This window comes from Tiliqua scincoides, chromosome 2, assembly GCF_035046505.1.
Source record: "Tiliqua scincoides isolate rTilSci1 chromosome 2, rTilSci1.hap2, whole genome shotgun sequence".
Taxonomy (NCBI): Eukaryota; Metazoa; Chordata; class Lepidosauria; order Squamata; family Scincidae; genus Tiliqua; species Tiliqua scincoides.
This window is the reverse complement of record NC_089822.1, coordinates 164,425,188-164,453,169: the sequence shown is the minus strand read 5'-3', so window position 1 is coordinate 164,453,169 and position 27,982 is coordinate 164,425,188. Positions and strand designations below refer to the sequence as shown.

Below are 27,982 nucleotides of genomic sequence, written 5' to 3'. Positions count from 1 at the left end.
TCAGGGGAGGGGGAAAAGAAAGGAGTTTAGCCAAGAATCCCAAACCCTTCAGGAACTGGATTTACAGCTGCCTCTCAATCATAAGAGCACTGGATTTTCTGGCACACTCATCTAGTCCCGATTAAGCCTTTTTGATTTCCCAAGGAAGGTTAACATGACTGTGAGTCAAATAGGTGATGCAAGCACCAAGGAATCCAAAGAGCTTTTCAAGTTGCCTGCAAATGTAGCATTCATGGGAGAGATAATCCCACTCTTGGCAAAGGGACCTGTAGCAAACATAGCCACAATGCACATCTCTCTCTCTAGCCCTATAGAATACCCACCATTGTAATCTGAAGCACATGCATTACCATACCTTTGGTGCCCATACAGCATAGAATTATCATTCAAATAAAGGATATTTTTCCTTTTCCCCAAAGAGCTGCGTACAAGACCATTTTTGCCCAAAAACTTAAGTATCCCTTCCTCCAAAATATTACAACATGCCAGGAATACAAGAGGGGCAGACAGGGGCTAGGTAGATTAGAAAGCCAACACACTAATCAAGTTATCTGAGGGTTGTGCAACCTGTGATCCAGCAAGGCAAGTGAAGCCACTCTCCATATATTGTTGCCTGCTAGGTACTTGACATTTGAAAATCCAAAGCAAAGAGCAAATATAGGAAGCTTATTGAGGCCCTGGTGAGCCAGCATACATAGTGGGTGGGCTGCATTCAGCTTAGCAGGTCACAAATTGTGCAGATCTGCTCATAGAAAGCTGTGATGAAGCAGTTAAAATAAGGTACAGATTTCAAGTAAGGGTGGACTTCAAGATGCTGTGGACTACTAAGAACATTTGCCCCAATCATATAAGGCTGGATTAGAATGAGATTTTCTTGTCTGAACATTGAAATAGGTTAACCTGATCAGCTCCTACAAAGATGCTACATATCTCCAAAACTTTCTGCTGGCAACCACAAGATGCAGAAGATGGATATTTTCCAAGAGGATGACAGGAGTCAGGTACTGCAACTCTTTTGGCACTGCTTGCTACCGCTGTATCCCGCAGGGGATTTTTGGCTGCTGGATGTCTCCTTGGGGCAAGGGGAGATTTGTCCCTGTGCCCAGGGTAGGCCCAAGCAGCCACAACAGGGTCTTGGATGAAGCAAATTATCTGGATCCTTTTCAAACTGGTTTCAGGCCAGGCTTTGGGACGGAAACTGCCTTGATGGATGACCTACGCCAGGGACTGGACAGGGGGAGCACGTCCCTGTTGGTCCTGCTGGACCTCTCAGCAGCCTTCAATACTATTGACATAGTATCCTTCTGGGTTGATAGACCAAGTTGGGAGTTGGAGGCACTGTTTTGCAGTGGTTCTGCTCCTACTTGGAGGATTGGTCCCAGATGGTGGTGCTGGGTGATACCTGTTCAACACCCTGGACCTTGAGGTGCAGGGTGCAACAGGGTTCAATTTTGTCCCCTATGCTATTTAACATCTATATGAAACCACTGGGAGAGATCATCCGGGGATTTGGAGTGGGGTGCCATCAATATGCTGATCACACCCAGCTCTCTCTCTCTCTCCTTTCCCCCAGATTCCGGGGTGGCGGGTGGAGTCCTGGAGCGCTGTCTGGAGGCGGTGGGGATCTGGATGAGGGCTAGTAAGCTGAAATTAAATCCAGATAAGACAGAGGTTCTCCTGGTTCAGAAATCCTCAATGTAGGTACTGAAATATCGACCTGCACTGAGTGGGATTGCACTCACCCTGAAGGAGCAGGTTTGCAGCTTGGGGGTCCACCTGGACTCACAGCTGCTCTTGGATTCTCACGTGGCAGCTGTGGCCAGGAGGGCCTTTGCTCAGCTTCAGCTAGTGCACCAGCTGCAGTCGTACTTGGATTGTGCAGATCTGGCCACGATGATCCATGCCACAGTGACATCGAGGTTAGATTATTATAACGCACTCTATGTGGGGCTGCCCTTGAAGGCAGTTCTGAAACTGCAACTAGTGCAGAATGTGGTGACCCGTGTAGTTACTGGAAGTAGATGGTTCGACTCTGTTGGGTCGCTTTTCCAGCAGCTGCATTGGCTACCCATTTGTTTCCGGGCCCAATTCAAGGTGCTGGTTTTGACCTTTAAAGCCCTATGCTGTTCAGAGCCAGAATTTCTTAGAGACTGCCTACTCCCATACAATCCGGCTCGTCCCCTTAGGTCATCAGAGAAGACCTTTTTACAATTACGCTGCCCACGGAGATATGTGGGGCGATGGCAAGAAAGAGGGCCTTCTCAGTAGTGGCACCAACACTATGGAACTCCTTTCCCCTTGATTTATGAACTGCTTCCTCTCTTGAAACTTTCCGGAGAGGCCTGAAGACATTTCTTTTTAGACAAGCCTTCTGAGTTCCTGGCCTTTTAAACATTTTTTACATCTCTTACACCTTTTAACATCTGGTTACAGGCTTGGGGCCTTTTTATAAACTGCTGCTGTTTGCTCTTTTTACACTTTTTTGTGTGATCACTGATTTTAAGATGTTTTGCTATGAAGGTGTTTTATCTAGTTCTTAAATCATGTTTTTTAATTATTGTTGTAAGCCACATTTGGGGAGAAAGGTGGGGTATAAATGAAGTAAATAAATCAATAAATTCAGACCTGCACCAGCAATATTGCTGGCACAAGTCCATGTTGATTTGCATCAGTGGATCAGGCCCAGGAAGAGGCTTAGGATTTGGTGCACATCACCACCGTGGAACCCGCCACCTCCTCGGCCCAGTTTGCCATCTTTCCTACTCCAGTCACTGCCCCATTCCACCCACCCCCACCCTGTTCAAGCATCCTCCCGGGGCTTACCTGCTCCAGTGTGTCAGTGTGCAGGAGGCCACTCCGGCCACCTTGCCAGCAAGCCTGCAGTTTGCGCTGGCAGAAGCTGCTTTGCGACTGATGTAAAGCAACCTCCACTGGTGCAATGCTAGTTACTCCAACGGAGGGGGATAGGATTGGGCAGTGGTGTACCTGAGGGGTTCAGGTGGCAAATGCCCTTGGGTACCACCAAAGGGGCAGTGCAGCAACCCTCTTCCCGCTCTCTCTCTCTCTCTCTCGGCTCAATTACAGGGCCTTAAGAAGGCCTTCTGAGGTCTCCAGAAGGCCTAAAAATGTCATTTCCAGTTTTCTCTGAAAACTATAAATGACATTTTTAGGCCTCCAGGCCACATGGGAGACTGCATTTGCAGTCCTGGCAACACAAGGGCGAGAATCACATTTGGAATTGGGCCATTTGAATGATGACAGCAACTCAACAACCAGATTCTCTCAGTTTGTCCAGTAAGAGAAGATAAGTGGAAAACAGGGGACTGAAGGTTAAATGTTAACCAATAGACACAACACCACAGGTGGCCAGCCCTATAGCTTACACTCCCTTCAAATCAAAACAGATATACACCAAAGTACTCAAACATCTTGGATAATGAAGGACAAAGCAGGTGAACACACAAAACAATATATCTAAACAGTACAACAGAAGAACAGCTGGAAAAATGGGGGGGGACACCCATCTTATGCAAGATTTTTTGATCAAGGTTGGTTGTGAGGGAGCATGTGATATCTGTGCACAGGCACTGGGATGAACTAAAAACCTAAAACAAAAAAGTAGGTTTTACCTTCCATAACTCGCCATTGCTGCTGCTGGATATCATGAAAGCCAAGCCCTCTTGTTTCCTCAGGCTCTTCAACAAGCCATGGATTGCTCACACCTTGCCTGACCCGTCCTGCCATTAGACTGGACCTAAACACAGTTTTCAAAAAATAGACCTTTAATATTTTTAAAGTTCCTTGGAACAAAATTAAAATTCAGCTCACAGAAGTGTTTCATGAAGTATTGTGTGTTACCACATACAAACATACAGTAGATTCCACACACTTCTTACAGATTTTGCAGTCATTCACACGTAGTAGATTTTGAGTGTTCCTTTCTTAGTGATGACCATGTGCCATCTCCTAGTAGAACTGTGGCTTAGCTTGGAAAGAGCAAAATGCTCTGCAAAGGGACCCATGTTGAGTGAGATCCATGGATGACAAGATCTGACCTGTAATTTGGAATTTAAGGTAAGAATTGCACAGTGGTGTGATTCTTTGATATACATTTCTTACTCTCCAGCCCTTTAAAAAAAATACAACCAAATATGGCATGTGCCCCAAAATATTTGGAGGCCTCTGGTTTAAGCTAGTAGATTGTGGAACACACTATAGGGAAAAGAGGTTTTATTTTTTGCTATTAAAATGCCACTGGTCAAACTTTCCCAAAGGGAATTCCCCATCTTCCAAAACAATTAAATCTTCAAAAAAAACACAGAAGCTCCTACAGAGAAGCGTCTTTAACTCAAATCCTCTGATCCAAAATCTGCACTTGTACTTCTCTCTAAAGTTTTCTCTCTAGCACCCCACAACGTTAAAGAAAGACAGACTCCTTTTCAATTTCAAAAAGAGGCACAAATTCCCTACTGCTAACTAGCCACAGCTTCCAGCCTGAGCTGTGAAAAGTGAAGTGCTAGTATCAAAAATTCTTTCTGATGTGTTTGGTAGCAGTCTTCCCACCCAGCATAGTCCAACTTCCTCCTTCCTCTGATCTTCCTCCCTTTCGTGTTGGTGTGAAGATTAAAGCTTATCCAATTAGCCACCCACTGCCTTTGCCAAGTTAATCACTTAAATCTTTGAAATCGTCACAGCACAGTGGAGTGTGCAGATAGCTTTTGATTATAGGAGCAGATTTAACTAATTAAAAGGCTTAGCAATGTGCCCAAATATAAAAGATGTTTGGAGGTTATAATCAAGGGTTGTGCCTCTACTCAACAAACAGCAGCTTATCTTCCCAAATGCATTGTTTCGCTGGTAATTCTTATGAAACTTCCCAAGAAACTCAGATTAGTCAAGCAGACCTTACCCCTAGAGACCATGGCCACACATTAAGGTATTCAAGACTCAGAGCAATCAGAAGGAATGATTTTCAAACAAAATCCAGGTCATGTGACATTGGGCTCTGCGATTAATCACATTTTCCCTTATGGATACCAACAATACAGTAATCATCTTTGAAGTGTTTTGAGCATCTTAACTTGGACTCTCAAACTGCTATTAAATGTGATTTATGCATTCTGAAAACTACTGGGCGTAGGGCATTTACACACACTACATATCTTCTCCATTTTTCAGTCCAGATGGCTGCTGCTGTGTTGATACAACAAAATACATTCAAATTACTGAAAATGAGACTGCTACATCTCAAAAGGCCTGGTGTTAAGCTTTCAAGCATTTAATAACCCTCATACCACAACAAGTTAATTCAAAATGCAGACACAAAACCCTACATGCAGCCAGACAAATGCTTGTCACCAAAAGCTAGCTACAAGTAACGCTTTTCAGCCCTTCCCAAAAATACCCAGCTTAGTCTCTGGCAAGACTCTGTGGCATCGCTAAGGGGTGCAGACTGCACTGGGTAACACACTCCTGAGAGACAGCGCTCCTGGCCAGAATTGTGAAATCTTGGTATTTTTGAATACCATCATTTGATGGGTAATTTCATGTAGAATTCAATTAAACAAACCGCTTTGAAATGTCAATTCTATCAAAAGTTATGGCCAAATAACCAGAAAAGAAAAACTGCCTTATGTTACAAAAAGTGGATTTCCTTAACTCAAAACTGATCAATGAAACCAATTGTTCTGAGAGCCAGTGACACAGCAGTGAACCAATAAGAGTATGAGTCAGCTCTCATTTCCATGCATCAGAGCTAATATTAGAATTCTTGTTCAGTTGTGTAATGTCAACAGATTGGCCACTTGTTTTTTGTTGGTTACTGATTTGTTGGGTGACCTGTACTGTTATATATTGAAACAAAGTTAATGGGGGTTACAACAACCTTAGTGATGCCACTGCATTTAGACTGCATAGGATATTGTAATTTATTGTGTATAGCCTGGTACAGGAGGAGGTTCATCATGGGGGTGGCACAATGAACTCTCACACTGGGTTATGCGAACCTAATGACACCTCTGGCAAAACTTCAGTGAAAGAGCATTTCACAAGCATGGGGGCAGTAAACTAAGGATCCAGACCTTCTATAAGCAAAAGTGTTAAGAAGGTGCTCCAAGGTGATTTTAAAGACAAGGTGAGACTTGGAGAGGGAGTCGCATGTTGGCTCCAAACCAAATTATAGTTAAACCTCCTTTTCCACCAATCCCCCCCCCCCCCCCCGCAAAAAAGAATACATATTTCTATAGACTATCTAGTGGTCTTGAACAAGGCGGATTTAATCATTCTGTGGCTGCCATTACTTGATTTATTCTGCTTAGGAAGATACTAGATTTCTCTAAGCAACATACACCATACATCACCACCTTTTTATTATTTTCCTTACTCACTGGAGTAGGATTAGTCACCAATAACAAGAAAGCTCAAATTGCTCTCTTGACACAAATACCACATCATCTCATTGCCATTATCCATTACTAAAAGGTTTCACCTCTAACTGTTGATCTTCAACTTGGGATTGCAGTGGAAAAGAGTCTTTACTGTCAAACATTATCCTCCTTCAGACGGCAATGAACAGGGATGGCGCAACCCAGGATGCCACCAGATGTCATTGCCACCCATGGTGCTCTGGAAAAAAGCCCCTTACCCTGCTTCTTGTCTGATTTCCACAAAACCGAAAGCACTGGACTTCCGATTTACAGGGACTGCATGAACTATAGATCATACAACAGAGGTGGGTGCTCTGCTTCCCACTTGAGGAAGCAGATAATGTGGCTTGTATCCATAGCAGACTGGAGGGAGGTGGCAGAAGATTTGGGATGAGAGGTATCCGAATCTGCCATTGCCTTGCTCCCCTGCCATCTGCTGCTGATGCAAACCACATCAGGTCAACACATTGCTGGGCTGGCCATGGGGTTGAGGCTAGAATCTTCAACTGCATCACAAAAACCCAGCTATGCAATCCCACTATTGCCTTTAGCAAAGCCTTCATTAGTAGGTATGCAGGAAGTTTACATGGGAGCTTATTTTGTCTTTTAAAAAGATGTTAGTACCCTTTAGCTATTCCAATAGAGGATTAATAACTTAACAGATTTATTCATAAAGAACCCAGTAAAGGATTTGTTTCCTTATTTGGTACTACAGATGCAGAGAAAGCATAAAGATGTTGTGCACAATTTAACATCTTACACAGTTTCCAGAGACGTCCATCTTCTCCTCCTCCTCTCCCCAAACTTTTCAGTTTATGCAATCAGCATCCATTGTGAAAGACCATACACAATAAATCACTTCACAATGGAAGAATTACAATAGAAGACATTTAGATATTGTATGGTTAATTGAAAAGCAATTAAATAAAGTGTATCGAGCAAGAGAAAAAACCCTATTCCAGAAACTATACAAATAACATAACCCTTCTGGTTACAGAGAGCTGTATCCTAATTAAGACTGACAATGCTGGAAAGTAAACTACTTTGGCGCCGCATAAATGTCCTGATCTGCATTCCAGCTCAAGCTGTCACTTAAAATAAGAGTGAGAACTACTAAGGCCACCATACCACACCAAGAGGACTCACATTAAGCAGATTTCAAAGGATATAAACTCACTGAATGGTGACCAAACATAAACGGAGATTAATTTTGAGAAGGCCCTTCACAGTTGCACTCCATGAGGACAATAAGACATGCGATCACCGATGCAAAAAGGTTAATGAAGGGGAGAATGTAAAAATGGCATCTGAAATTGTGGGACATAGCAATGGATTAGATAAAGAAAGGAAGAGGAACACACACTCCATCACCGTATACACACACCTTCTCTCCATGCCTACAAAGTTTCCTCCTTCTGAAAAAGGAATTATACAGGTGCACAGCCATGATTGCCTATGGCAATATAGAGTTTGGCTTGGAATATATAATAAGAAATGACAAATTCTGAATCCAAAGCTTCATTTTATTGTCTGGCCAAGAAAGTTCCACAACCATTTCAAAACACAACTTGAACACCTCGCAGCCTCTAATGCTCCTCCTTTTTGGACACAACATTTCCAAACTAATATCTAGCTTACTTTTGGTTCAAAAGAGTAAAGGCAAGAGAAAATTTTTTAAAATATATATATATGTTAGGGCCCTTCTTTAAGATGCCATTCACACCACTGTGGGTTCAAAGACAGAGGAATCTGCTCAGCAGCGTATGCTCCCTCTGCTGGTAGTTCAGAAGTCCTGAACTACAAAGTCCCCCGCGAGGAGCAGTTTCTCAATAAAACTGCCATACTTTGTGTGCTCTTGCTGAAGCATGAAATAAACAGCAACCCAGCTCAGATAATCCATCTACATGGAAGCCATTGCCGGATTGATTTTCCATGCTCAGTTAAACTAGCTAAATGCAAAACCCAGCACATTGGAAGGATTTGCAATACTCACCAGGGGATTAGAAAGTCATAAAACAATTAATGGATTAGACATTCTTCTGCAGTTTTGCTTTGAGCAACACAAACACACTTTCTCCACCTAAAATTTCTAAGTTATGCATATGTGCTTTAAGTAAACTTCTATGGAGGACAGAAACAGAGAATATGGAATAACTTATCAAAATACCAAATTGAGTCCTGCAAAATTTTTGAAACTTCTATTATTTCTTATTTTGACTCCAAGCAGGTGGCAACAATTTTAAAATACAATTAAGACAATTAAATATTACTAAAAGATGCCATCACTCCCCAGTCTACATGTTGCATTCCCAATGGTTTGTACACTGATTTTTACAATGGTATAACATAGTGGCTAAGAGACCGAGCTGAATCAGGACTTTCCTGGTTCAAAATTCACCTCTGCCATGAACTCTGCAGGTGGCAAGCCACTACTCTCAGGTTTAGCTTCCCATATGGAATATGGGGATACTACTGCTTACTGCCAAGTTGTTGTATGGACAACTTCAAGCGAATACAGGTGAAGTACTTTGCACAATCAAATAGTGATCTATAAAAGTATTCGTATTTCATTGACTATGGTTCTACTACTCCTTCTTACTGTCTATCGCTATTGGTTTTCTAGGACATAGATTTCCACAGCATTTAGGTCTCTAAGAAGAACACCACAACAAAGAAAAGGGAAGCACTGCAGCAGAATTCAAAATGGCACACATTATGTGGCCTCTGGCTATTGCAAGATATTTTCTGTTGGTTAGCCAGTTTCCCACTAGAATATCAGAGAATACAGAGATGTTCAGCCTAGATGCAACTATGTGCACAGGCTTCTCAATTTCTTGTCTATTTGTTTCTTACCCTCCTTCCAGTCCTTGGTTCTGTTCCTTTCTCATTCCCACTTGAAATTCCTGTCTTGGGTGTCTCCTGTGCCCCAATCTAAACTGACTCAGCAAAATTCTACTTTCTCTGAATTCTAGCTCAAAGTCACTGAGTGAGCAGCTGACTTGGGCCTTTTATAATGATTGGCTCCAATGCAAACACAATTTCTCATTTTAGAAGTCAACAACAACAGCTACTAGAATCTGTAACTGTGTCCAATTCTGCAAGTAGGCTGGGATGTTTAGAAAGGACATGAACACGACCACCATGAAAAATAGGGAAGGAAACACTTGCAAAGTTATTTTGAATTGAGCAGGAGGGTATCTATGAGTGTACAGAGCAGAGAGGTTCATTCAGAACATCGCTACTCTCATGCCATGGTTATTTAGAAGTGGCAGTACCATACCTTATCACATCTGGTTCTGTGCCTTCATTTTTAAAAGATGCCTGAAGCTGCCTGTGCCGTGTGAGAAGGTCATCCAATAAGTTCTGTCGTCTGTCTCCTTCAAGTTGGGTTCTGCAGGAACTGGGTTAAGGTTGATTGCCAGAAGTATGAATCAATTCTACATCTCACGCTTACAGTATTAAAAACAAACACTTAAGTTGAGTAGGAATGTTAAATTCATCCAACGAGGAAGAGTAATACATACACCTGTCAGCGCAATAAAGAGAATGCTAGATCTCCACTTGGGGGCATTAACTAACACACATAAGTTCTGTAATAACTAAATAAGGAAATATAATTACCTGCTTTAAGCACTGAATTGAGGACAGGCTGCTATCATTCTTATAGCACTTTGCCACATGTTAAATACTTACAATTCTTACCCCCTCTCCATAATCACACAAAATAAAACAGTAATCGTGATACAAAAGTCAAGAATACTTAAAGATTCTTATCAGGAGCCTAATTTGTTACGTGAAAATCCCCTTTTTCCTTTTAAGTTGTGATTTTATAACTGGTTATGTATTATGGACTAAAACTCATGAAGGCCAAACCTCAAAATACAAGTCACACTTCTCCCAGCACACTTTTCCAAAAACCCTGGTCAAGCCACAAGCACATGGATTACACAACCCCCACTTCCCTGTAGGTCAATGTATGCATTGTATTGTTTTAAGAGATATATGCAAAAGTGTCTCCTGAGCCAATCACTGTGTATGCAAAACAAGTCGGCATGCAACTCCAGAGGTAGAAGTCTAGCATCTTAAATCATTGTTTAAGTATCGCCTATTCTTTGTATTGTTTTAACTCGATCACTGCTTAAGTACTCTATGCAAATTTGAATTGCCTTCCTGAGCTGCTGTATTTACTGGTTATTGTGTAAGGTCCCCCACTAGGAAGCCAGCCATTAGACACATTGAATTCTGCTGATAAGGGACATCCTGACCCCAAAAGACCCTGGTGGGCGGTAGTTTCCCCCAGCTCAGCGCCCAGCCCATTTCGGTCACAGCAAAAAAAACCCTTTTAAGAGAGGGCTCCGGCCATGTGCTCTCTCTCTCTGACTCTTCCCCCAAGGCAGAAGGTCCTCCTCCCAGGACTCTTCCCCCCCCCCATCCATCTGCTCCTCAGGACAGGTAACTATTTTGCGTTCTGAAACTCTTTCCCCTCTTTCTTTCCCACCTATTTCTCCCCTTCTCTCCCCATCTTTAGTTAGCAACGGGGTTTAGCAGATCAGGGACCCCTAAAATCCTTCCCTACAAATTTCCCTTTTCCTAATTTCCTCAGATGCACCAAATACATGTCACATGCAACCACCATAAGCTAGGTACACTTTTCATGTACTAGAACCAAGAAATGTGCATTATGTTTACCTTTGTGCTTCTGTAATAAAATTATAATCTTTTATTAGAAGTCATCTTTCTCCCAGTCTCCTCCTTAAGCTAAAAAGGGAATTTCTCTGCATTACGCCTTCTTGTTTATCCAGCCTGTGGTCCTGAAGTTTCCAATAAGGGCAGTGTACTAATTCCCCTAAACAAAACAGCCCTCCTTTTGGTAATAAATTCACATGTGAAATAACCTACATTACTATCTTTTTTTTTCCTTTTCAACAGCCACATGGGTACAACTTCCAATTAGATACCCACTAAAGTGGTTACATGTGTAAAGTAGACTCCAGTCATCTCTGGCATAACACATGCTGCAATTCATTTAGGAAGGAGTGAAATGCTTACAGGTTACAGAACAAGCACTTAAAATAAAGATTGCAAATATTTCCACATTTGGGTTTTCCCCAGGTTAGCAATATTTTTTTCAAAATGTATCCGATCGTTCCAGGTGCTTTCTTGAAACAGAACATTGAACCTACTTTCACGACACCAAGAAGGCTGATGAGACCACTGTTTACATGGATACATCTGACGTGTTGATGCAGAGCGAAACAACAGGTCCCTCAGATTATCAGTCTTCTCTCTGAGATTTTGCAACAGCGACCTGATGGTAACATTGAGCTAAAGGGAGAGGAGAAACTTGTGAGTCCAAAACATGTAGGCAGTAAACAAATAAAATATAGCGCATGTATTTCCTCCAACAAAGGAGAACATAGCTACCTACACAGAATTGTAAAAAGACTCTCAGAACTTCATGAAGCCAGATTCAAAAGGTATACATACAGATTCCTTTGTGGAAAATATTTTTGTCCCAGAATTGGTAGTGGCCTGCTGATTTCCCACTAAACTATGGCTTTTGCATTTCAGTGTGGTAACAGTGCTTCTTAAAGCTTTCAAAAAGCAGTGTTGGCGGAGGGGGGAGTGCCAGTTGCACATCATCGACTTGGACAATTTAGATAATTTTTCCTATTTAAGATCCATCATTAAACAAAATCAATCAAGTCTAATCAAAGAGCAGCAGTCAAACCTCATAACAAACAGTAGCACATTAGCCTCGGTTGGCCCTGGATAGAGCGGAAGGCACAGTAGTTCATCTCAAGCTTAGAGCATGGCCACAAAGGGGGGGGCACCTTGGGCACGTAGAATCGTTTATAAACCACCTAATTCTAGGTCAGGGTTTTGTACACTGCAGACCAGCTCCCTCGCTGTGATCTACTGAAAGTCAAAGAGCAGCAAATTGTGAATAGGAGATATGAATTGACAGTCAATCCAGTTAATGTCCAGGAATTCCCTGGTCATGAGGCACCAAAAATCTTGTGTCACTATAATTAAGGTAACGAAGCTATGCCACCCACTCCCAAGACCTTTCCCAGGCTACAAGGCCTTTTGGGCCAGCAGTTCCCATGGCCATCCTGTAGATTAACAGCATAAACGAGACACCCAAGTTATGCACACAATTAAAAAGCATAATCATATGGCAGATGCATTAACCCCTACACTAAGCCCTTTGTTTGGAAGCAAGGCCCATGGATTTTAACAGTATTTACATTCAAATACGTAAGTTTAGGAATACAGCCATGTTACTTTTGGAAAAGGTGACTGAAAGAGATCAAGAAAACAACCAATATTCCATTAAGGGCACAATCCAGTAGAAGGTCCTTCAAAACAAGATCACTCTCAACCACGAGAGTTAGGCAAATGCATAACAGTGCTTACATGTGAACACAATTCATTGAAAAGGTAACTTTTTTTCAACAGAGCATGCCCATTGCGGGTATATTAGCTCACTACACTTCTGAGAGAGGGTGAAAGAAATCTTCATTATTTCTTCCTGATCTTAGAATGTGAGTCCCAATGGGAGGAGAATCACCTGGCTTGTCTCATAGCGTTTGCTTTTTAACACTCAAGTGAACAAAGGTGGCAAAACACCAGAAAAATGAGACACTGCTGACATTTTCCCCACTTGGCAGGTATGGCGGAAGGACATTTTTCTCCATTAAAACTTTCCCTGGTCACAGACAACATGACTGATCTGCTGAGTGTTTTTCAACATCAGCCCATAACATCAGTTGTTATGGCAATAAATATTGCCATTGCTGGAAGCCTGTTTACACTGGACTCAAACGCTGCCAATGCTGGCTTCCCACTTGTTCACCAAGGAAAGGCATCCAAATCTATGAACCCAGAAAATACGGAAAATTTTCTTCATAGAACCATTTATCAACTGAGCAAAGCATTTTGTAACATGAGCCATAATACTTACAGTACGGGAAAGCGCAGGGGAGCATGAGATGGCTCTGATGCAATATATACATGCACAGTCGGTGGCTGTTCCAGCTATAGGTTCTTTCTTGTGGGAAGTAACCCACAGAGAGTAGGGGGGAGACTAGAAGATGCCAGAGATGTAGAAACCATAAAGTTGTGGGGCTTTATAAGTGCATAAGAAGCCGGATGTCCTAGCTTTGGCGGCCTGGATCTAAGGGCTGCACCAGTCTTTACACAGCAAGTATGCCCTTCATAGGTGTTATAAGTCATTCACTGGTGTTACAACAGTATCTCCCACTTAACACTTATCTCCCACATGCATCAGGGAGCAGTCAGGATTCACAAGGCACACAGATGCAGGTGCTTATGAACACGCATCTATTGCAAACTCAAATGTGTAAGCTGAAAGAAATATGGGTATACCCACAAAATGCCTCCAGTCACAAAGGCTTCTCAGTTTGTCTTCTGGCTTCTCCTACCTATTTCAGATCAGAGAGAGCTTTGCACTCTTACATGAAGTCATTTACAAACTGGCTTATGAAACTTTTTTATACTAGCTGTGCTTGACAGCAAGTGTCAATATTGATACAATGGAAATGAGAAGCTCTGACCCGCCCCAGCACTGGATTTGTTCTGAGGCTTCTGACCCTTATTTCTTTTAGGGCCCAGTTTTCTGACCTGGCTAACAGCAAAAAAAAAAATATTCAGATTCTCTGTTCAAAATACTCTAAAAAGGAAGATTTTTAAAAATGAAACGTCCACATTATGCAAATGATTATTCTGCATCAAGAATTTCCTCTTTCCAGTTGGTGTAGGATATCGGTTGCTAATAACTCTTATGCAAGGTTGGAAAAACCAAAGATACGCAAGTTCCAAAATTTTGCTTCTGATGCTTAGAGTTCTGTGCACAGCTAACTCTATAAAAATAGAGATTAGGAAGCAATATAATACTGGTTATCAGTTGCAATATAATATTGGGCTTATCTACTGAGATAATCTGAATCAACAATGATTTCAAGTAAGCAACTGAACTCACTCCCCCCCCCCCCCGGTCTTCTAAACTGTGACTCAATGCATTACACAAGTCTATTTTTATCCCATTCTATCTCTGAGGCACAAAACCGGTAACAATAATTTACAAATCCAACACAAAGAATAAACAGAATACTCAGTTATATTACAGTAATTGCTCCATTCCCGCAAACATCAATCACTAAAGATCCAGTGTTTTTGAGTATTTCTAAAAAGGCTCCAAGCTTGATGATCATCTAGGGCAGCCATTTTCAACCACTGTGCCATGGCATACTGGTGTGCTGTGGATGGTCTGCAGGTATGCCATGGGAATTTGAGGGAGGGTCATTTGTTAGTAGGGCCACTGGGGGATGTGAGCCCCTGCTGTCAGTGTGATGTGCCTTGTCAATTGTCAAAAGACTGATGGTGTGCCTTGAAAATTTTAGTGCCTTGTCAGTGTGCCATGAGATGAAAAAGGCTGAAAATCACTGATCTAGGGGAAGCGATTCCCACAATAATGGGGCAGCCACCAAGAACATTTCTCAAAGGATTTCAGGTGGTCAAACGTTAATACACAGTTGGCTTGGACAACAGGACATTTTTGGTTGCTTTTAAAGGCAATGATAAAACATAAGGCAAGGCAGAAGGTGGACTCTGAGATATACAGTACCTTAGCTGTACTTTCACCATTTCTCTGATATCTGTTGCATTCTTGGATTTTTTCAGCAATCTCTTGGGCAGTATGGAAAGCAGAATCATACATCGACAACCTAAAAACATATATGTATGGATAGTTAGGCAATACAATATATACACATTTGTCAGTTATGCTTTCATCTCTGCTGTTCTTAAGAACCAGGTTATTCAATCTCAGCTTTTGCTATGGACTTCCAGCCCCCTAAAGCAGATTGCTTCCAAGTCAAAGCAGCTAATATTGAAGAATGTAACCCTCCAAGTTTAGACCACAGCTCCAGAACTTGCCACAATAGTACCCTATAGGGATGCTATAGTATCAGTTTTCACAGTGGGGCAAGTTACAATGCATGCAACACTGAAAGACTACTAATGAGTTCTTTATAAGCAGCAAGCCACATATTTTAGCCTTCATATTAAGATGTAAAAACTTTCACATGGTACAGAAATCTGTACTCTGACGCACTGAAGAGCAAGAAATTGTAAAGTACTTTCATTTACACTATTCAAGAGCTTCCAAGTTGTGTTTCTGCTGTCCTGCAGAATGGGGGGGGGATGATTTCAATTAAGGACAGTCTTAACCCACCTTTCGCCTATTTAGGAAAAACATGGGCCACACAGAAACAGAAATGACCCATCTATTTAGTGATCCAACTTGGACACTGCAAGTAAATAAATACTGTACAGAGCTTTGCTTGCTCCATTTAAGTTAAATTGCCTGGATAGTGCTACAAGACACTTCAATGAATCTATGCCATCATTCCAGTGGTGAATCTACAGTATTCCATTCTTCCTTCCAAACCACTATGCAACAATAGACGAAATGGGTAACTACGGTCATCATCTTATCCCCATGGGTCAATATAGAAATAAAAACACAAATCTAAATGTTCTCAATGTTGAGGTTCAATAGAAAATGTATATACTTCATACATTTTCATTTTTACAATGTTTTACACAAACAATTAGAGACATACATAACACATTATAAAACATACTTATTATAACCTAGTATCCAGAACTCATTAAGCTATTTGTATTCTTCTCTTATTTGCTAAACATCCAAATGTAGCACTGCTTAGTATGCTCACCCTTACTGGTTCAAACTAACTTTTATACGTTTTCCACCTGAAGATAAATTGTACTTTGTACATACATACTGCCATTTTAGAAAAGGATACCTAAATTACAGCTGCAATCCGATAAACACATTCCTGGGAGTAAGGCCCACTGAACATAATAGGAGTTACTTCTGAATCAACAAGCATAGGACAGCACTGTCTTTCTCTGACATGCCCTTTCATGTAATCTTAGCAAGCAATTTAGGACATTCACAATACTGTTTCAGTAAAATTGCTATTTTTTATGGAGGGCTTAATTTGAGACAGATTCTACTCCTTGCTAAGTAGCAGGGGAAATTTTTATTTTTTAAATTTAACAGGGAGCAGCATACTTTTCCTTTACCATCAGGTAAAGGGAGAGATTCCAGGCAAGCTTACAGTTGTATCCTATTCATAATTTCAATTGAGCTTATTTCTACACTAGTAACTCACATTCACAGAGGTATATATTTCACTTATTGTTGCCAACATAGTCATCCTATTCCTACTGTGTGAAGCTGAAATGGTTAATACTTTTGATTTATAGTCTCCAAAATAAAGATGTTACATTTTATTGAGATAAGTTCCAATCTGATTAACTGAGGGCGCAATCCTAACCCTTAATCCTAACTTTTCAGCACTGGCATAGAGGTACCGTGTGCTGCATCCTGCAATTGGGTGTCACTCATGGAGGCCTCCTCAAAGTAAGGAAATCTTTGTTCCTTTACCTCAGAGCTGCCCTGCCCTTATGTCAGTGCTGGAAAGCACTGACATAAGGGAGTAGGATTGTGCCCTGAGCCACATATTTTCTTTGGGATTTATTGAGCAATCTTTAAAGTTAGTCACACTGTTCACTTTTAACACACCAGTTCCAAATATATTTAAAAATTAAATCCCACTAGTTTGAGTAATGCTTATTTAGAAGTAAGAATACTTGAGTGTTCAGCAATTTAAGCTATGGGTTATTTATTGATATGTATCAATCATTCTATCAATTTATGAAAGGTTATTAGCTGCAGACCTGGCATCAGCAATCATAGTTGTGACTATGTCCCACAACAAGAGACACTCTAAAAAACACTAATGCTGCTGTCATCTTTGTACATAGTGTTTGTTTCCAGTGAGTTAAGACAGATTTGCGTCCCAAGTCTTACTGAACACACTGGGCTTACTTCTGAGTGTGGTGACAAACACCTTTATACATAGGACTAAGAAAAGAGTCCAATTGCTTCATTTAGTTATGAAGGAGCCAAGTGCGATACTAGCAATTTTTCAATATAGAAAAACACAGTCTCAACTGCTCAATTGTTCAACCAAATATTCCAGTGAATGAGGTGTCCCGAGTGCAAGTCAGACCAACTCATAAGAACATAAGAACAGCCCCACTGGATCAGGCCATAGGCCCATCTAGTCCAGCTTCCTGTATCTCACAGCAGCCCACCAAATGCCCCAGGGAGCACACCAGATAACAAGAGACCTCATCCTGGTGCCCTCCCTTGCATCTGGCATTCTGACATAGCCCATTTCTAAAATCAGGAGGTTGCGCATACACACCATGGCTTGTACCCCATAATGGATTTTTCCTCCAGAAACTTCTCCAATCCCCTTTTAAAGGTGTCTAGGCTAGACGCCAGCACCACATCCTGCGGCAAGGAGTTCCAAAGACCGACCACACGCTGAGTAAAGAAATATTTTCTTTTGTCTGTCCTAACCCGCCCAACACTCAATTTTAGTGGATGCCCCCTGGTTCTGGTATTATGTGAGAGTGTAAAGAGCATCTCCCTATCCACTCTGTCCATCCCCTGCATAATTTTGTATGTCTCAATCATGTCCCCCCTCAGGCGTCTCTTTTCTAGGCTGAAGAGGCCCAAACGCCGTAGCCTTTCCTCATAAGGAAGGTGCCCCAGCCCAGTAATCATCTTAGTCGCTCTCTTTTGCACCTTTTCCATTTCCACTATGTCTTTTTTGAGATGCGGCGACCAGAACTGGACACAATACTCCAGGTGTGGCCTTACCATCAATTTGTACAACAGCATTATAATACTAGCCGTTTTTTTCTCAATACCCTTCCTAATGATCCCAAGCATAGAATTGGCCTTCTTCACTGCCGCCGCACATTGGGTCGGCACTTTCATCGACCTGTCCACCACCACCCCAAGATCTCTCTCCTGATCTGTCACAGACAGCTCAGAACCCATCAGCCTATATCTAAAGTTTTGATTTTTTGCCCCAATGTGCATGACTTTACACTTACTGACATTGAAGCACATCTGCCATTTTGCTGCCCATTCTGCCAGTCTGGAGAGATCCTTCTGGAGCTCCTCACAATCACTTCTGGTCTTCACCACTCGGAAAAGTTTGGTGTCGTCTGCAAACTTAGCCACTTCACTGCTCAACCCTGTCTCCAGGTCATTTATGAAGAGGTTGAAAAGCACCGGTCCCAGGACAGATCCTTGGGGCACATCGCTTTTCACCTCTCTCCATTGTGAAAATTGCCCATTGACACCCACTCTCTGCTTCCTGGCCTCCAACCAGTTCTCAATCCATGAGAGGACCTGTCCTCTACCCAGAGGTGAGGGACTGCCAGGTCACATTGAGTGGTGAGCAGCAGAAAGACTTGAGGTGCTTTTCACTCCAAGTCTGCTATTTTTTCCCCTGAAGTCTGACAGAGATGGAGCCTCTGTGGTCCACTTCCCACTCATTTTTGAATCAGAAGGCAGAGCCCAATTGTCACACACTGTCCGGGTTGTAAAGAACTCACCACATAAATGCTACGGAATCCTATTTAAATCAAAACAGTATCATATCATTTTGTGCTCAATATATGACATGATACAGTAAAAATATTACAGTACCTTTATTACTGATTACAGTATTTATATTGTGCACAGGCCTGACATAACTCCTGCTAACTGGGCAAAGAAGCACCTTTAAAGAGGTGCCCTCTTATATTGAGCAGGGGAGAGCAACTTTTCCTCTTCAACCCAGCATAGTATCTTTTCCAGTGGTTGCTGCTGGTGTATTATTTTTAAGATTGTGAACCCTCTGGGGACAAGAAACCACTGATCGATTTTATTATATAAACCGCTTTGTGAATTACTCTGGTTGAATAGTGGTGCATAAGTATTCTTAAACAACAACAACAACAGGCTCAATTTATTATTATTTTCTGCAGCACCATCTATGTACATGGTGCTTTACAGCAAGCAAGAGGTTAGGTCCCTGCCCCAAGAGGCCTCAGTCTAAAAAACAGATGCGAGGGAGAAAACAGAGACTCATCAGCAACCTACAGCATCCATAAGGCCTACATAAGAAATGTACAGCAGTTTGCCCCCATTGCCCAAGACCATCCAAAAGCATAGGCTTCTCTTTTCAACAAACAACTGAGCATCAAATCACACAGCCCAATTTGGACTACGCTTATAATAAAGAAGACATATTTCCAAGCATTTGCTGTTCTCAAAACTCTACAGTGTGGCTAAAATTCTGTGTGCTTCACAAAGAATTTAGAAAAATAATCTCTCAGAACCATTACGCAATCTCAGACAAATAAAATACTGTACACAAAGGGGGACGTGCATAGTAGTTGTGCGAATGGGCCCCAATTTTCTGAATGACTACTACTAATAAAACAAAATATACCCTATACCAGCTTTATTCAAATGTTTAATCCATCTTGACCAAATGGCTCAGAAGAGTAATTGTATACAGAAGTGCCAAACATAAGGCCCGTGGGTTAGATGTGGCCACGGAAGCTCTTTATCTTACCCTCGGGCTCTCTCAGCATCACCATCAGCTTCTCTCAGCAGCTGAGCTGTGCTGAAGTGTTACTGCTGAAAGGGCAGCCTATGTGATAACTGGGTTTTCTCATATCTTGAAAATATAGTCAAGATTTGCATATTTGCTGTTCTGTCATTTGTAGCTATTGAGTTCCTAGGTGAGAAAAAAGTGCTTATTTCTGGTCATGACCTGATTTATGACATCACTTCCTGCTTAATGACATCACTTCCGGTCCTCAGAAGACATCATGCATGCTATTCAGCCTGCTATATGAAACAAGACTGACACCCTGGTATACAGTATAAATTAATCACTAGGGTCTTTGCTCCCAAAAAGATTCAAGATCTAATACATATTCAATTGTTAGTTTGTGTGCATAGGTTCTCAAATGCAAGGAAAACTTGCGGGGCATGGCTAGCATAACCAGCTGCAAAGGAACGTAGGGCCGCTGTACCTGAACTAGCCATGTCAACAGCGGCATTTGGCAGGGGAAGATATCACATGCAAAAAAGCTACACCTGTTGAAAGCCTCTTTGTTTTTTTAATGCAACTGTTGAAGAACTCATTTCCTCAGCATCCAATCCTTCCAGGTGCATTTTTTTCTCTCTTTCCACTTTGTGGTACCAGGAAGAAGCTGCACCTACAGAAGTTCTCCCCCATACACTGCAGCGGCCCCCATCTTGGACAACAAAGGTGGAGAACATAAGAAAAGCCCATTTGGATCAGGACAGAGGCCCCTCTAGTCCAGCCTCCTGTCTCTCACAGTGGCCCACCACATGCATCAAGGAGCACACAAGGCAACAAGAGACCTGTGTCCTCTTGCCACTCCCTGGCGCCTGGCATTCTGAGGCAGCCCACTTCAAAAACCAGGAGGCTGCACATGCACATCAGGGCTTGCCACCTGTGATGGACTTTCCCTCCAGAAATCTGTCCAGTCCCCCTTTAAAGGCACCCAGGCCACATGCCATTATCACATCCTGTGGCAGAGGGTTCCACAGGTTAATTACACACTGGGTAAGGAAGGACTTTCTTTGGTCAGTCCTAACTCTCCCAGCACTTAAGTTTAGTGGATGCCCCCACTAAACACCCACTTTTGTGGAGGAGACACCTGACACACACACACCCAACACTACCCAAGGCTGGTATAGACAGATGAGGATGTGCTTGGGGGGGCTGCCCTCCCCCTGCCTACTTCCACCAGGCCTGGAGCAAAGCCTTGGTTTCCCTCGCCTGAAGCTCCCACCCCACAGCCAGCAACCCCCCCACTCACCAGGGGTCTGGAGCCATCCTCACTCCAGGCAACCATACACAGCTTTCAAGCCTTCCTATCTCTATGCCAGGAACAGTTCCTGCCTCGGTGACATGACTACGGCGGCCGCAGAGGCTCACGATACTAACGAGGAACGGGGACGCGCCTCCCTCAGCCGAGGGAGGGGCGGGGACGGGCGTTCGAACGCGGACACTAGAAGCGCGCGTGCGCATGCGTTCTGCTGTCAGCGTTCCACTGACTGTAGGGGAGGCTCGACAGGTGGGCCAGTGAGCATTGGTGGGAGTGTCCTGGCGCTGGCACGCGGCGCTGACTCTGCCCAGGCGCAGAGATGGGGACTTGCTCCAAGGGCGCCTCTCTAGCTCATTGTCCGGGAGGGGGCATGGACTTCTCTGTGAGCATTGCCCAGTTGCTCCTGCATAGCTCAGTGGTCTTCCACCTGTTTCATCTCACAGCACAGCGAGAAGGCATTCAAATGGTCAAGGCACACTATCAGTTTTTGGACTACTGACAAGGCACATCACGAGTAGCATAGCTGGAGGGGGGCGGAGCACTCAGGCTGGCAGTGAGGCAGGCAAGCGGCCCCCCCTTCAGAGACATTCCCCCCGTAAGCCTCTGTTTTGCTCCCCCCGCCAGGAATGGCTCGGAAGGGGGGGCCGCTTGCCTACCTCACTGCCAGCCTGAGTGCTTCGCCCCCGTCTAGCTACGCCACTGCACATCATACTCCGGCCAGGGGCTCACATCCCTTTGGCCCTACCAATATATGACCCTCCCCCAAACTCCTGCAGCACACCTGCAGACCATCCATGGTACACCAGGGTGCCACAACACACAATGGTTGAAAATGGCTGCTCTAGCTGTACATTTGCACCCGGACTGTGGTTGAGACAAGTCATAATACAGGTCTCCGTCTTGCATCACCCATTGCTCCTGGTGCTTTGCAGTCCTGCACAGGTTTAACGGAGAAGGTGCACATTGGATTGCATCATAATAACCCAACTGCCCTCCTCTAATTGCATACAAAAGCATAGTGAGACTTGAACTTTATCTGCCAATTTTTCTGCCTGTGCTCTATGAATGGGGGGAGGAGTGGAGGGAGGAATCCTGCTTATGGTGCCCTGCAAATGGTGCCCCACTAATCGTAACCTACCTTCTCCTGTATAACTTTACTCTCTCCCCACCTCTGCCACTCACACATTAGAATGGCCAGGGGAAGATGACAAGTTTATCCATCACCTCAAAGGTGTCCTGAGAACATCCCTTTTTTTTTTTTAATCCACAAAAGTGAAGTGGTTCCCATTCCCTTTTATTGGACGAAGGGTTGAGTAAACTTAGCACTGGAATGGGAATTTATTGTAATGGGAATGGGAGGGGACCTGTTTCCAGCACCTGGCCTGACCCTGAGTGATCTGATGCCTGTGGGACAGGAAGGGCGCATTATTTGCTGCTTTGCAGAATGTGTAAAGGTACATTTGCTTTTATCTCCTCACTCTGCAATTTGTAGGACCTTCCTCTGCTCCCACCCTGTTGCATAATGATGGGTGTTTTGCTATTGGGAATAGTACTGACCTTCCTTGGAGAGATTTTATCAAGGTAACTAATGTACTTGAAGCACTTGGGGCACTTGTAGCACATCCCTAGGCACATCAACTGAGAGCTAATCCTATGCATGTCTACTCAAAAGTAAGTCTCATTTTAGTCAATGGGGCTTACTCCCAAGAAAGTGTGGATAGGATTGTAGCCTGAGTTCTGTGGATTCTACCCTTGGGTACAAGCATATAGGATTACAACAGGAATATTTTTCCTAATATTATGATAGCTACACAGAGCCCTCTCCTCTGCCCCTGTATTTCCATTCTGATTGATGGCTGTTTGAGACAGCCCTGCCCATACAAGAGTGTGTACTATAGCTGAATCTGTGCAGAACAGGGATGCTACAAGCCTCATTATTAGATGGCTTTATTTTTTTTAATTAAATAAACTCCCTATTTCATACAATCACAATTCCATAAAATATTATGAATGATTTAGTTCAGAAACATTCTGAATTACAATATTTCCCTACAGAACAGAGATCTGCAGGTACCCATCTCTTTCATTTTTGAAATACAGTCATTATAACCTGCGGGCAAGCTTTGAAACAAAAACAAACTGAACATGGATGGGTGGAAAGCTTGCCTAATAATGCCATGTTTGGGTCACAAACAATGTTTAACTTAGCATTCTCTTCTGTTGTTTTAAACACTGAAAGGAAATGATTAGTTAGATTATTACCACGCATTTTATTTTTACAGCCCTATCTTAGGGGCTGTCTACACCATGAGAAGGAGCATTGTGGAGCATAAACAGTTTTACGGCTGTCACAAACTTGACAAGCATCAGTGAACGTGAGCTGACCTATGCACCAAGAACTCACAGCCCAATCCTAACCAACTTTCCAGTGTTGATGTAGCCCCAAGGTAAGGGAACAAACATTTCCTTACCTTAAGGAGGCCTCCTTGACTGCCCCCTTCCACTGCAGGATGCACTGTGCACCCCACTGGTACAGCTTTATCAGTGATGGAAAGTTAGGATTAGGCTGTCAGAGTCTGGACTCTGCATCATTATAACTGAAGCTAACGAGCTGACCCTTTCATTGTGCGTTTGATAGCAGCTCAACTCAGGCCCCAATCCTAACTAACTGTCTAGTGCCGATGCAGCTGCAATGTATCCACTTGGTAAGGGAACAAATGTTCCCTTACCTTGAAGAGGCCTCCGTGACTGCCTTACCTGCCGAAGGTACCTTACTTGTGCCCATTTATAAAGAACATTATTTTTATAATTTATTTTTGTGTGGATAGCGTGGCAGGTGCAGTACAGGAACAAGTGACACTCTCCCTCATAGGGGATCTGGCAAATGGACAGGACAAGAAGTGGGCAGACTTAATTAAGGCTGCATTCTACAGCAATAGAGAGTAAAGAGGTAACTTAACGTACCCAATGGCACCTAACTAGTTGGGATAGCATTTTCATCAATGGTAGAAATGTCTCACTTGATTATTTTTAACTCTAAGCCAGGGGTGTCCAAAGTTTTTGGCAGGAGGGCCACATCATCTCTCTGACACTGCGTCGGGGGCTGAATTAATTTACATTTCAAATTTGAATTTGAATAAATTTACATAAATTAATATATTAAATTATATGAATGAATGACGGTCTTGCAATAACTCAAGGTCTATAAAAGGCCTTGCACAAAGTAAGGCTGGCCTTTCCTTTGCTGCTGCTACTGCATCACAGACATGAAACAACAAGCAGTGGAGGGAGCCCTCATCCCACAGCTCACTCGAGAGGCCAAACAGTTGCCCTCATGCTGAGAGCAGTTGCGTCGGGCCAGTGTGGGCTCCCAACAAATCTCCAGAGGGCCAGAGGCTCATTGGAGACTAGGGGCTCCCTGAGGGCTGCATAGAGAGGCCTTGAGGGCCGCAAGTGGCCCCAGGGCCGGGGTTTGGGCACCCCTGCTCTAAGCAAAAGAGGCTGTTGTTGCAGAACGTGTCTGTTCACAGTGGAAAGTAGTCTCCCGTGGTGGACATAATATATCTTGTCAGTTGTTCACCTGAGAACGATGTTAAATGACCATTGGCCATCATGTTCTCCAAATGCCCTTTGTACATGGAATTCTTTCGGCCCTTTGTACTTGGAAGTTTTGGTAAGCCTGCTTCACCTTGATCATATCAGATATAGGTCACGTAACAGTCTGTTTGAGTACAATTCTCCAGAACTGATAATCAGGATGTTAATAATCATTCATAGGGTAACTGAACATTTTAAGATCAATAAATAATAATAATAATAAAACTATATTTCTATCCCGCCCTTCTCCCCAAAGGGACCCAGGGCGGCTAACAGTGTTTTTAGAGGAGCACTCTAAAATTCTCAATGACATCTGCTCTCTTGGCAAGCCCTTCTGCTTCCTTGCTGTAATCTTGTCCCATTGCTTGTACCCAAAGGAGTAATTTCCCTGGAAGTACTTCAAGAATGCATCTGAATACTTCAGGGAAGCTAAAAAAATAAGGGCAAATGTCAAATATGCACTTCGGGGTGTACAAAGCATTTACTTTTTATCTCATTTTTAACCTTGTAATATCGGTATGTCCGGCTAGACAGTGACAATGTCCTAAAGCCACTCAACGAGGCTCATGGCTGAGCAAGCATTATGTGAGCAAAGCTCTTCCATTTTTGAACAATCCAGATCCAGAAATCTGGCAATCGCACTACACTGCTCTCTCCACAGGCTTCCCCCAGCTTGTCCTCCACAACATTGCTTTCACAGCTGATATATAATTATTCCTGTATGTACTGTATTTCTAAATAGCAAATGTCTGCAGAGACATAGGAGATGTTGTTCTGAGGCTCTGGTTATAAAAATGCTGCTGCTCTAGCACAGGAGTGCCCAAACCCTGGCCCGGGAGCTATTAGCTACTCATGGGGACTCCAAATCCAGTCTGCGGGGACCCCCCCAGTCTCCAACAAGCTTCTGGCCCACCAGAGACTTATCGGAGCCCATGCTGGCCCTATGCGAGTGCCAACGCGACCCGCGGGCCAAGTTTTCTCTCTGCTGCTTGCTGCTTCAATGTCTGTGAATCAGCAGCAGCAGTGAAGAAAAGTCTGGCCTCTCTTTGCACAAGGCCTTTTATAGGCCTTGAACTATGGTGAGACCTTCAGGTTTCTTAGGCTGCCGCTTCAGGCTCTCCAGGGTTGCCCACATGCTCACCACCCTTAAACCTACCTACGGAGAAAAGAAGAATGGTGAGTCTTGTAGTCTCAAAGCACATCCCTGATTGTCTCCTGATTAGCATTATTTTAACCACTCCCAAGTCCCATGAGCATCATTGCCTCTGAACAATTTATGTCTTCATGTGTTTTATTTCTGGGCAAGAGGTGTGTGGTCAGGAGTTGTTAACCCTCCCTCCCTTTTCTGGCTTGGTCTGTATGCTTGGTGGAAAAATACAACCCTGATGGTCGCATGTGCAGAAAAATTCAGTAAAATTAGTTCATTCGTATAAGTTCCATCTCTAATGTATTCATTTGTGTAATTTATGTTCATTTATTCAAATTTGAAATGTAAATTAATTCTTTTTTCCCCTGTCCCCAACACAGTGTCAGAGAGATGATGTGGCCCTCCTGCCAAAAAGTTTGAGCACCCCTGCTCTTCTATGAAAGATGATCACAGCCCTTTTGCTGGTTTTGGCAAGGAGTTCTTTCCAGTCATTCTGTTTCTGGACTCCCTGCACCTCCTCAGCAATTCTTTAATAAATGTTTCTCCTTGATACTCACACCCTGGGATCTCAAAACAGCTAGACTTTTCCTTTGTAACTCATTCCATAGTAATCTTGGAGAGCAAAAGGATTCCTTTCTGTAAACCACAGACAGATTTGTTCATTAACAGCCATGATACAGCCTTTTTTTTTTTCTGGGCTGAATGGCCATTTTGGTGGAGGGAGGAAAGAATTTTAACCCTTTGGCCTTGTCACAGGCTTGACCCAGATCAGGGGCCCCATGGCTAATATTTGACCTGAAAGGCTTGGTCGGAGGTTTTATTCTCCTTTACTCTTTATGGTTCCAAAACCGAACCAGTTTTAGACTCACATTCTGTCATGTAGGTCTGAAAAACTAAGTATACCAGGTCAAAGCATTTTGCTAGCATACTGTGTACTTCAGCTCTGAAATAGTTTCAGAAACCTGTCACCCTGACTCCTACTTATAAGCCATTGGAGGCATAAACAAGGAATCTCAGGTTTTAGCCACAAGTCTTTGCCGCCATTCTTAAATCAGTAATTTTATTCTCTTGCAAGAGACCAGTGGAGGAACAAAGACAGAAGCACAGCAGCTTCCTCTTCTTCTAGTAGTTCAGAACTTGTACAAGTTCTAGTCTGCATCTCTAGTCTGCAATCTGATGGCCCTTTTGGTTGCCGTTAATGAACCTAAATGAGTTCAAGGTTCCAAACTGGATGAACTGCATCCTAAAGTACTAAAATAACTTGCTGTATTCTTATAACCTTCCAGAAATTCTGGAAGATGGGGAGGTGTCTCAAGACTGGAGCTAGGCTAATGTTGTCCTAATCTTCAGAAAGGGGGAAAAGGAAAACCTGAGAAATTATAGACCCATCAATCTAACTTCAATACTAGGAAAGATATTAGAACAAATTATAAAACAATCAATCTGTACATATATTGATACCAGTGTAATGATTACTAGAAGACAACATGGATTTGTCAAAACTAAATTGCACCAGACAAATCTCTTTTTTTTTATTGGGTTACAGCACTAGTGGATGATGGGAATGCTGTGGATGTCATTTATCTTGATTTTGGTAAAGCTTTCAAGAGAGTTCCCCATGACATCTTGATTAGCAAGCTAGCAAAATATGGACTAACCCAGGGGTGTCAAATTGTTTCATACAGAGGGCCAAAGTTAGCATTCATGGTACCTGGTGAGGGCTGAAAGTGACATCATTAAGCAGAAAGTGATATAGTTAAGCAGATGATGGCCAACATAAACACTTTGCAGGTGTCAGAAGAGAAAATGTGAAAATCTTGTTCATATTTTTGCAAAATGAGAGAGCCCAATTATAAAAGGTGCTGGAGGAATTGCTTCTGGAAGTCGCATTTGGTCCACGGGCCTTATGTTTGACACCCGTGGGCTAGCCAGATCATACAACCACTAGATGGATTCACAGTTGGTTGAACAACTGTACACA

General features: G+C 42.9%; 1 protein-coding gene across 2 annotated transcripts in view; it reads right to left on the bottom strand.

Moving 5' to 3' along the window:
- The window catches only part of STX8 (syntaxin 8), a 105,824-nt gene extending 84,454 nt beyond the window's left edge, over nucleotides 1–21,370 (bottom strand). Inside the window, exons 1-5 of one of the 2 annotated variants that reach the window (XM_066615178.1) lie at nucleotides 21,249–21,370; nucleotides 15,076–15,175; nucleotides 11,656–11,750; nucleotides 9,706–9,816; nucleotides 3,630–3,754 (exon numbers count right to left, since the gene is read on the bottom strand). In XM_066615178.1, coding sequence (XP_066471275.1) covers nucleotides 3,630–3,754; nucleotides 9,706–9,816; nucleotides 11,656–11,750; nucleotides 15,076–15,175; nucleotides 21,249–21,265 — 448 coding nt within the window. In that variant the 5' untranslated portion in view covers nucleotides 21,266–21,370. The remainder of the gene's footprint in view (nucleotides 1–3,629; nucleotides 3,755–9,705; nucleotides 9,817–11,655; nucleotides 11,751–15,075; nucleotides 15,176–21,248) is intronic. The other variant, XM_066615177.1, reaches the window with a different exon arrangement.
- Nucleotides 21,371–27,982: the final 6,612 nt, after the last annotated feature.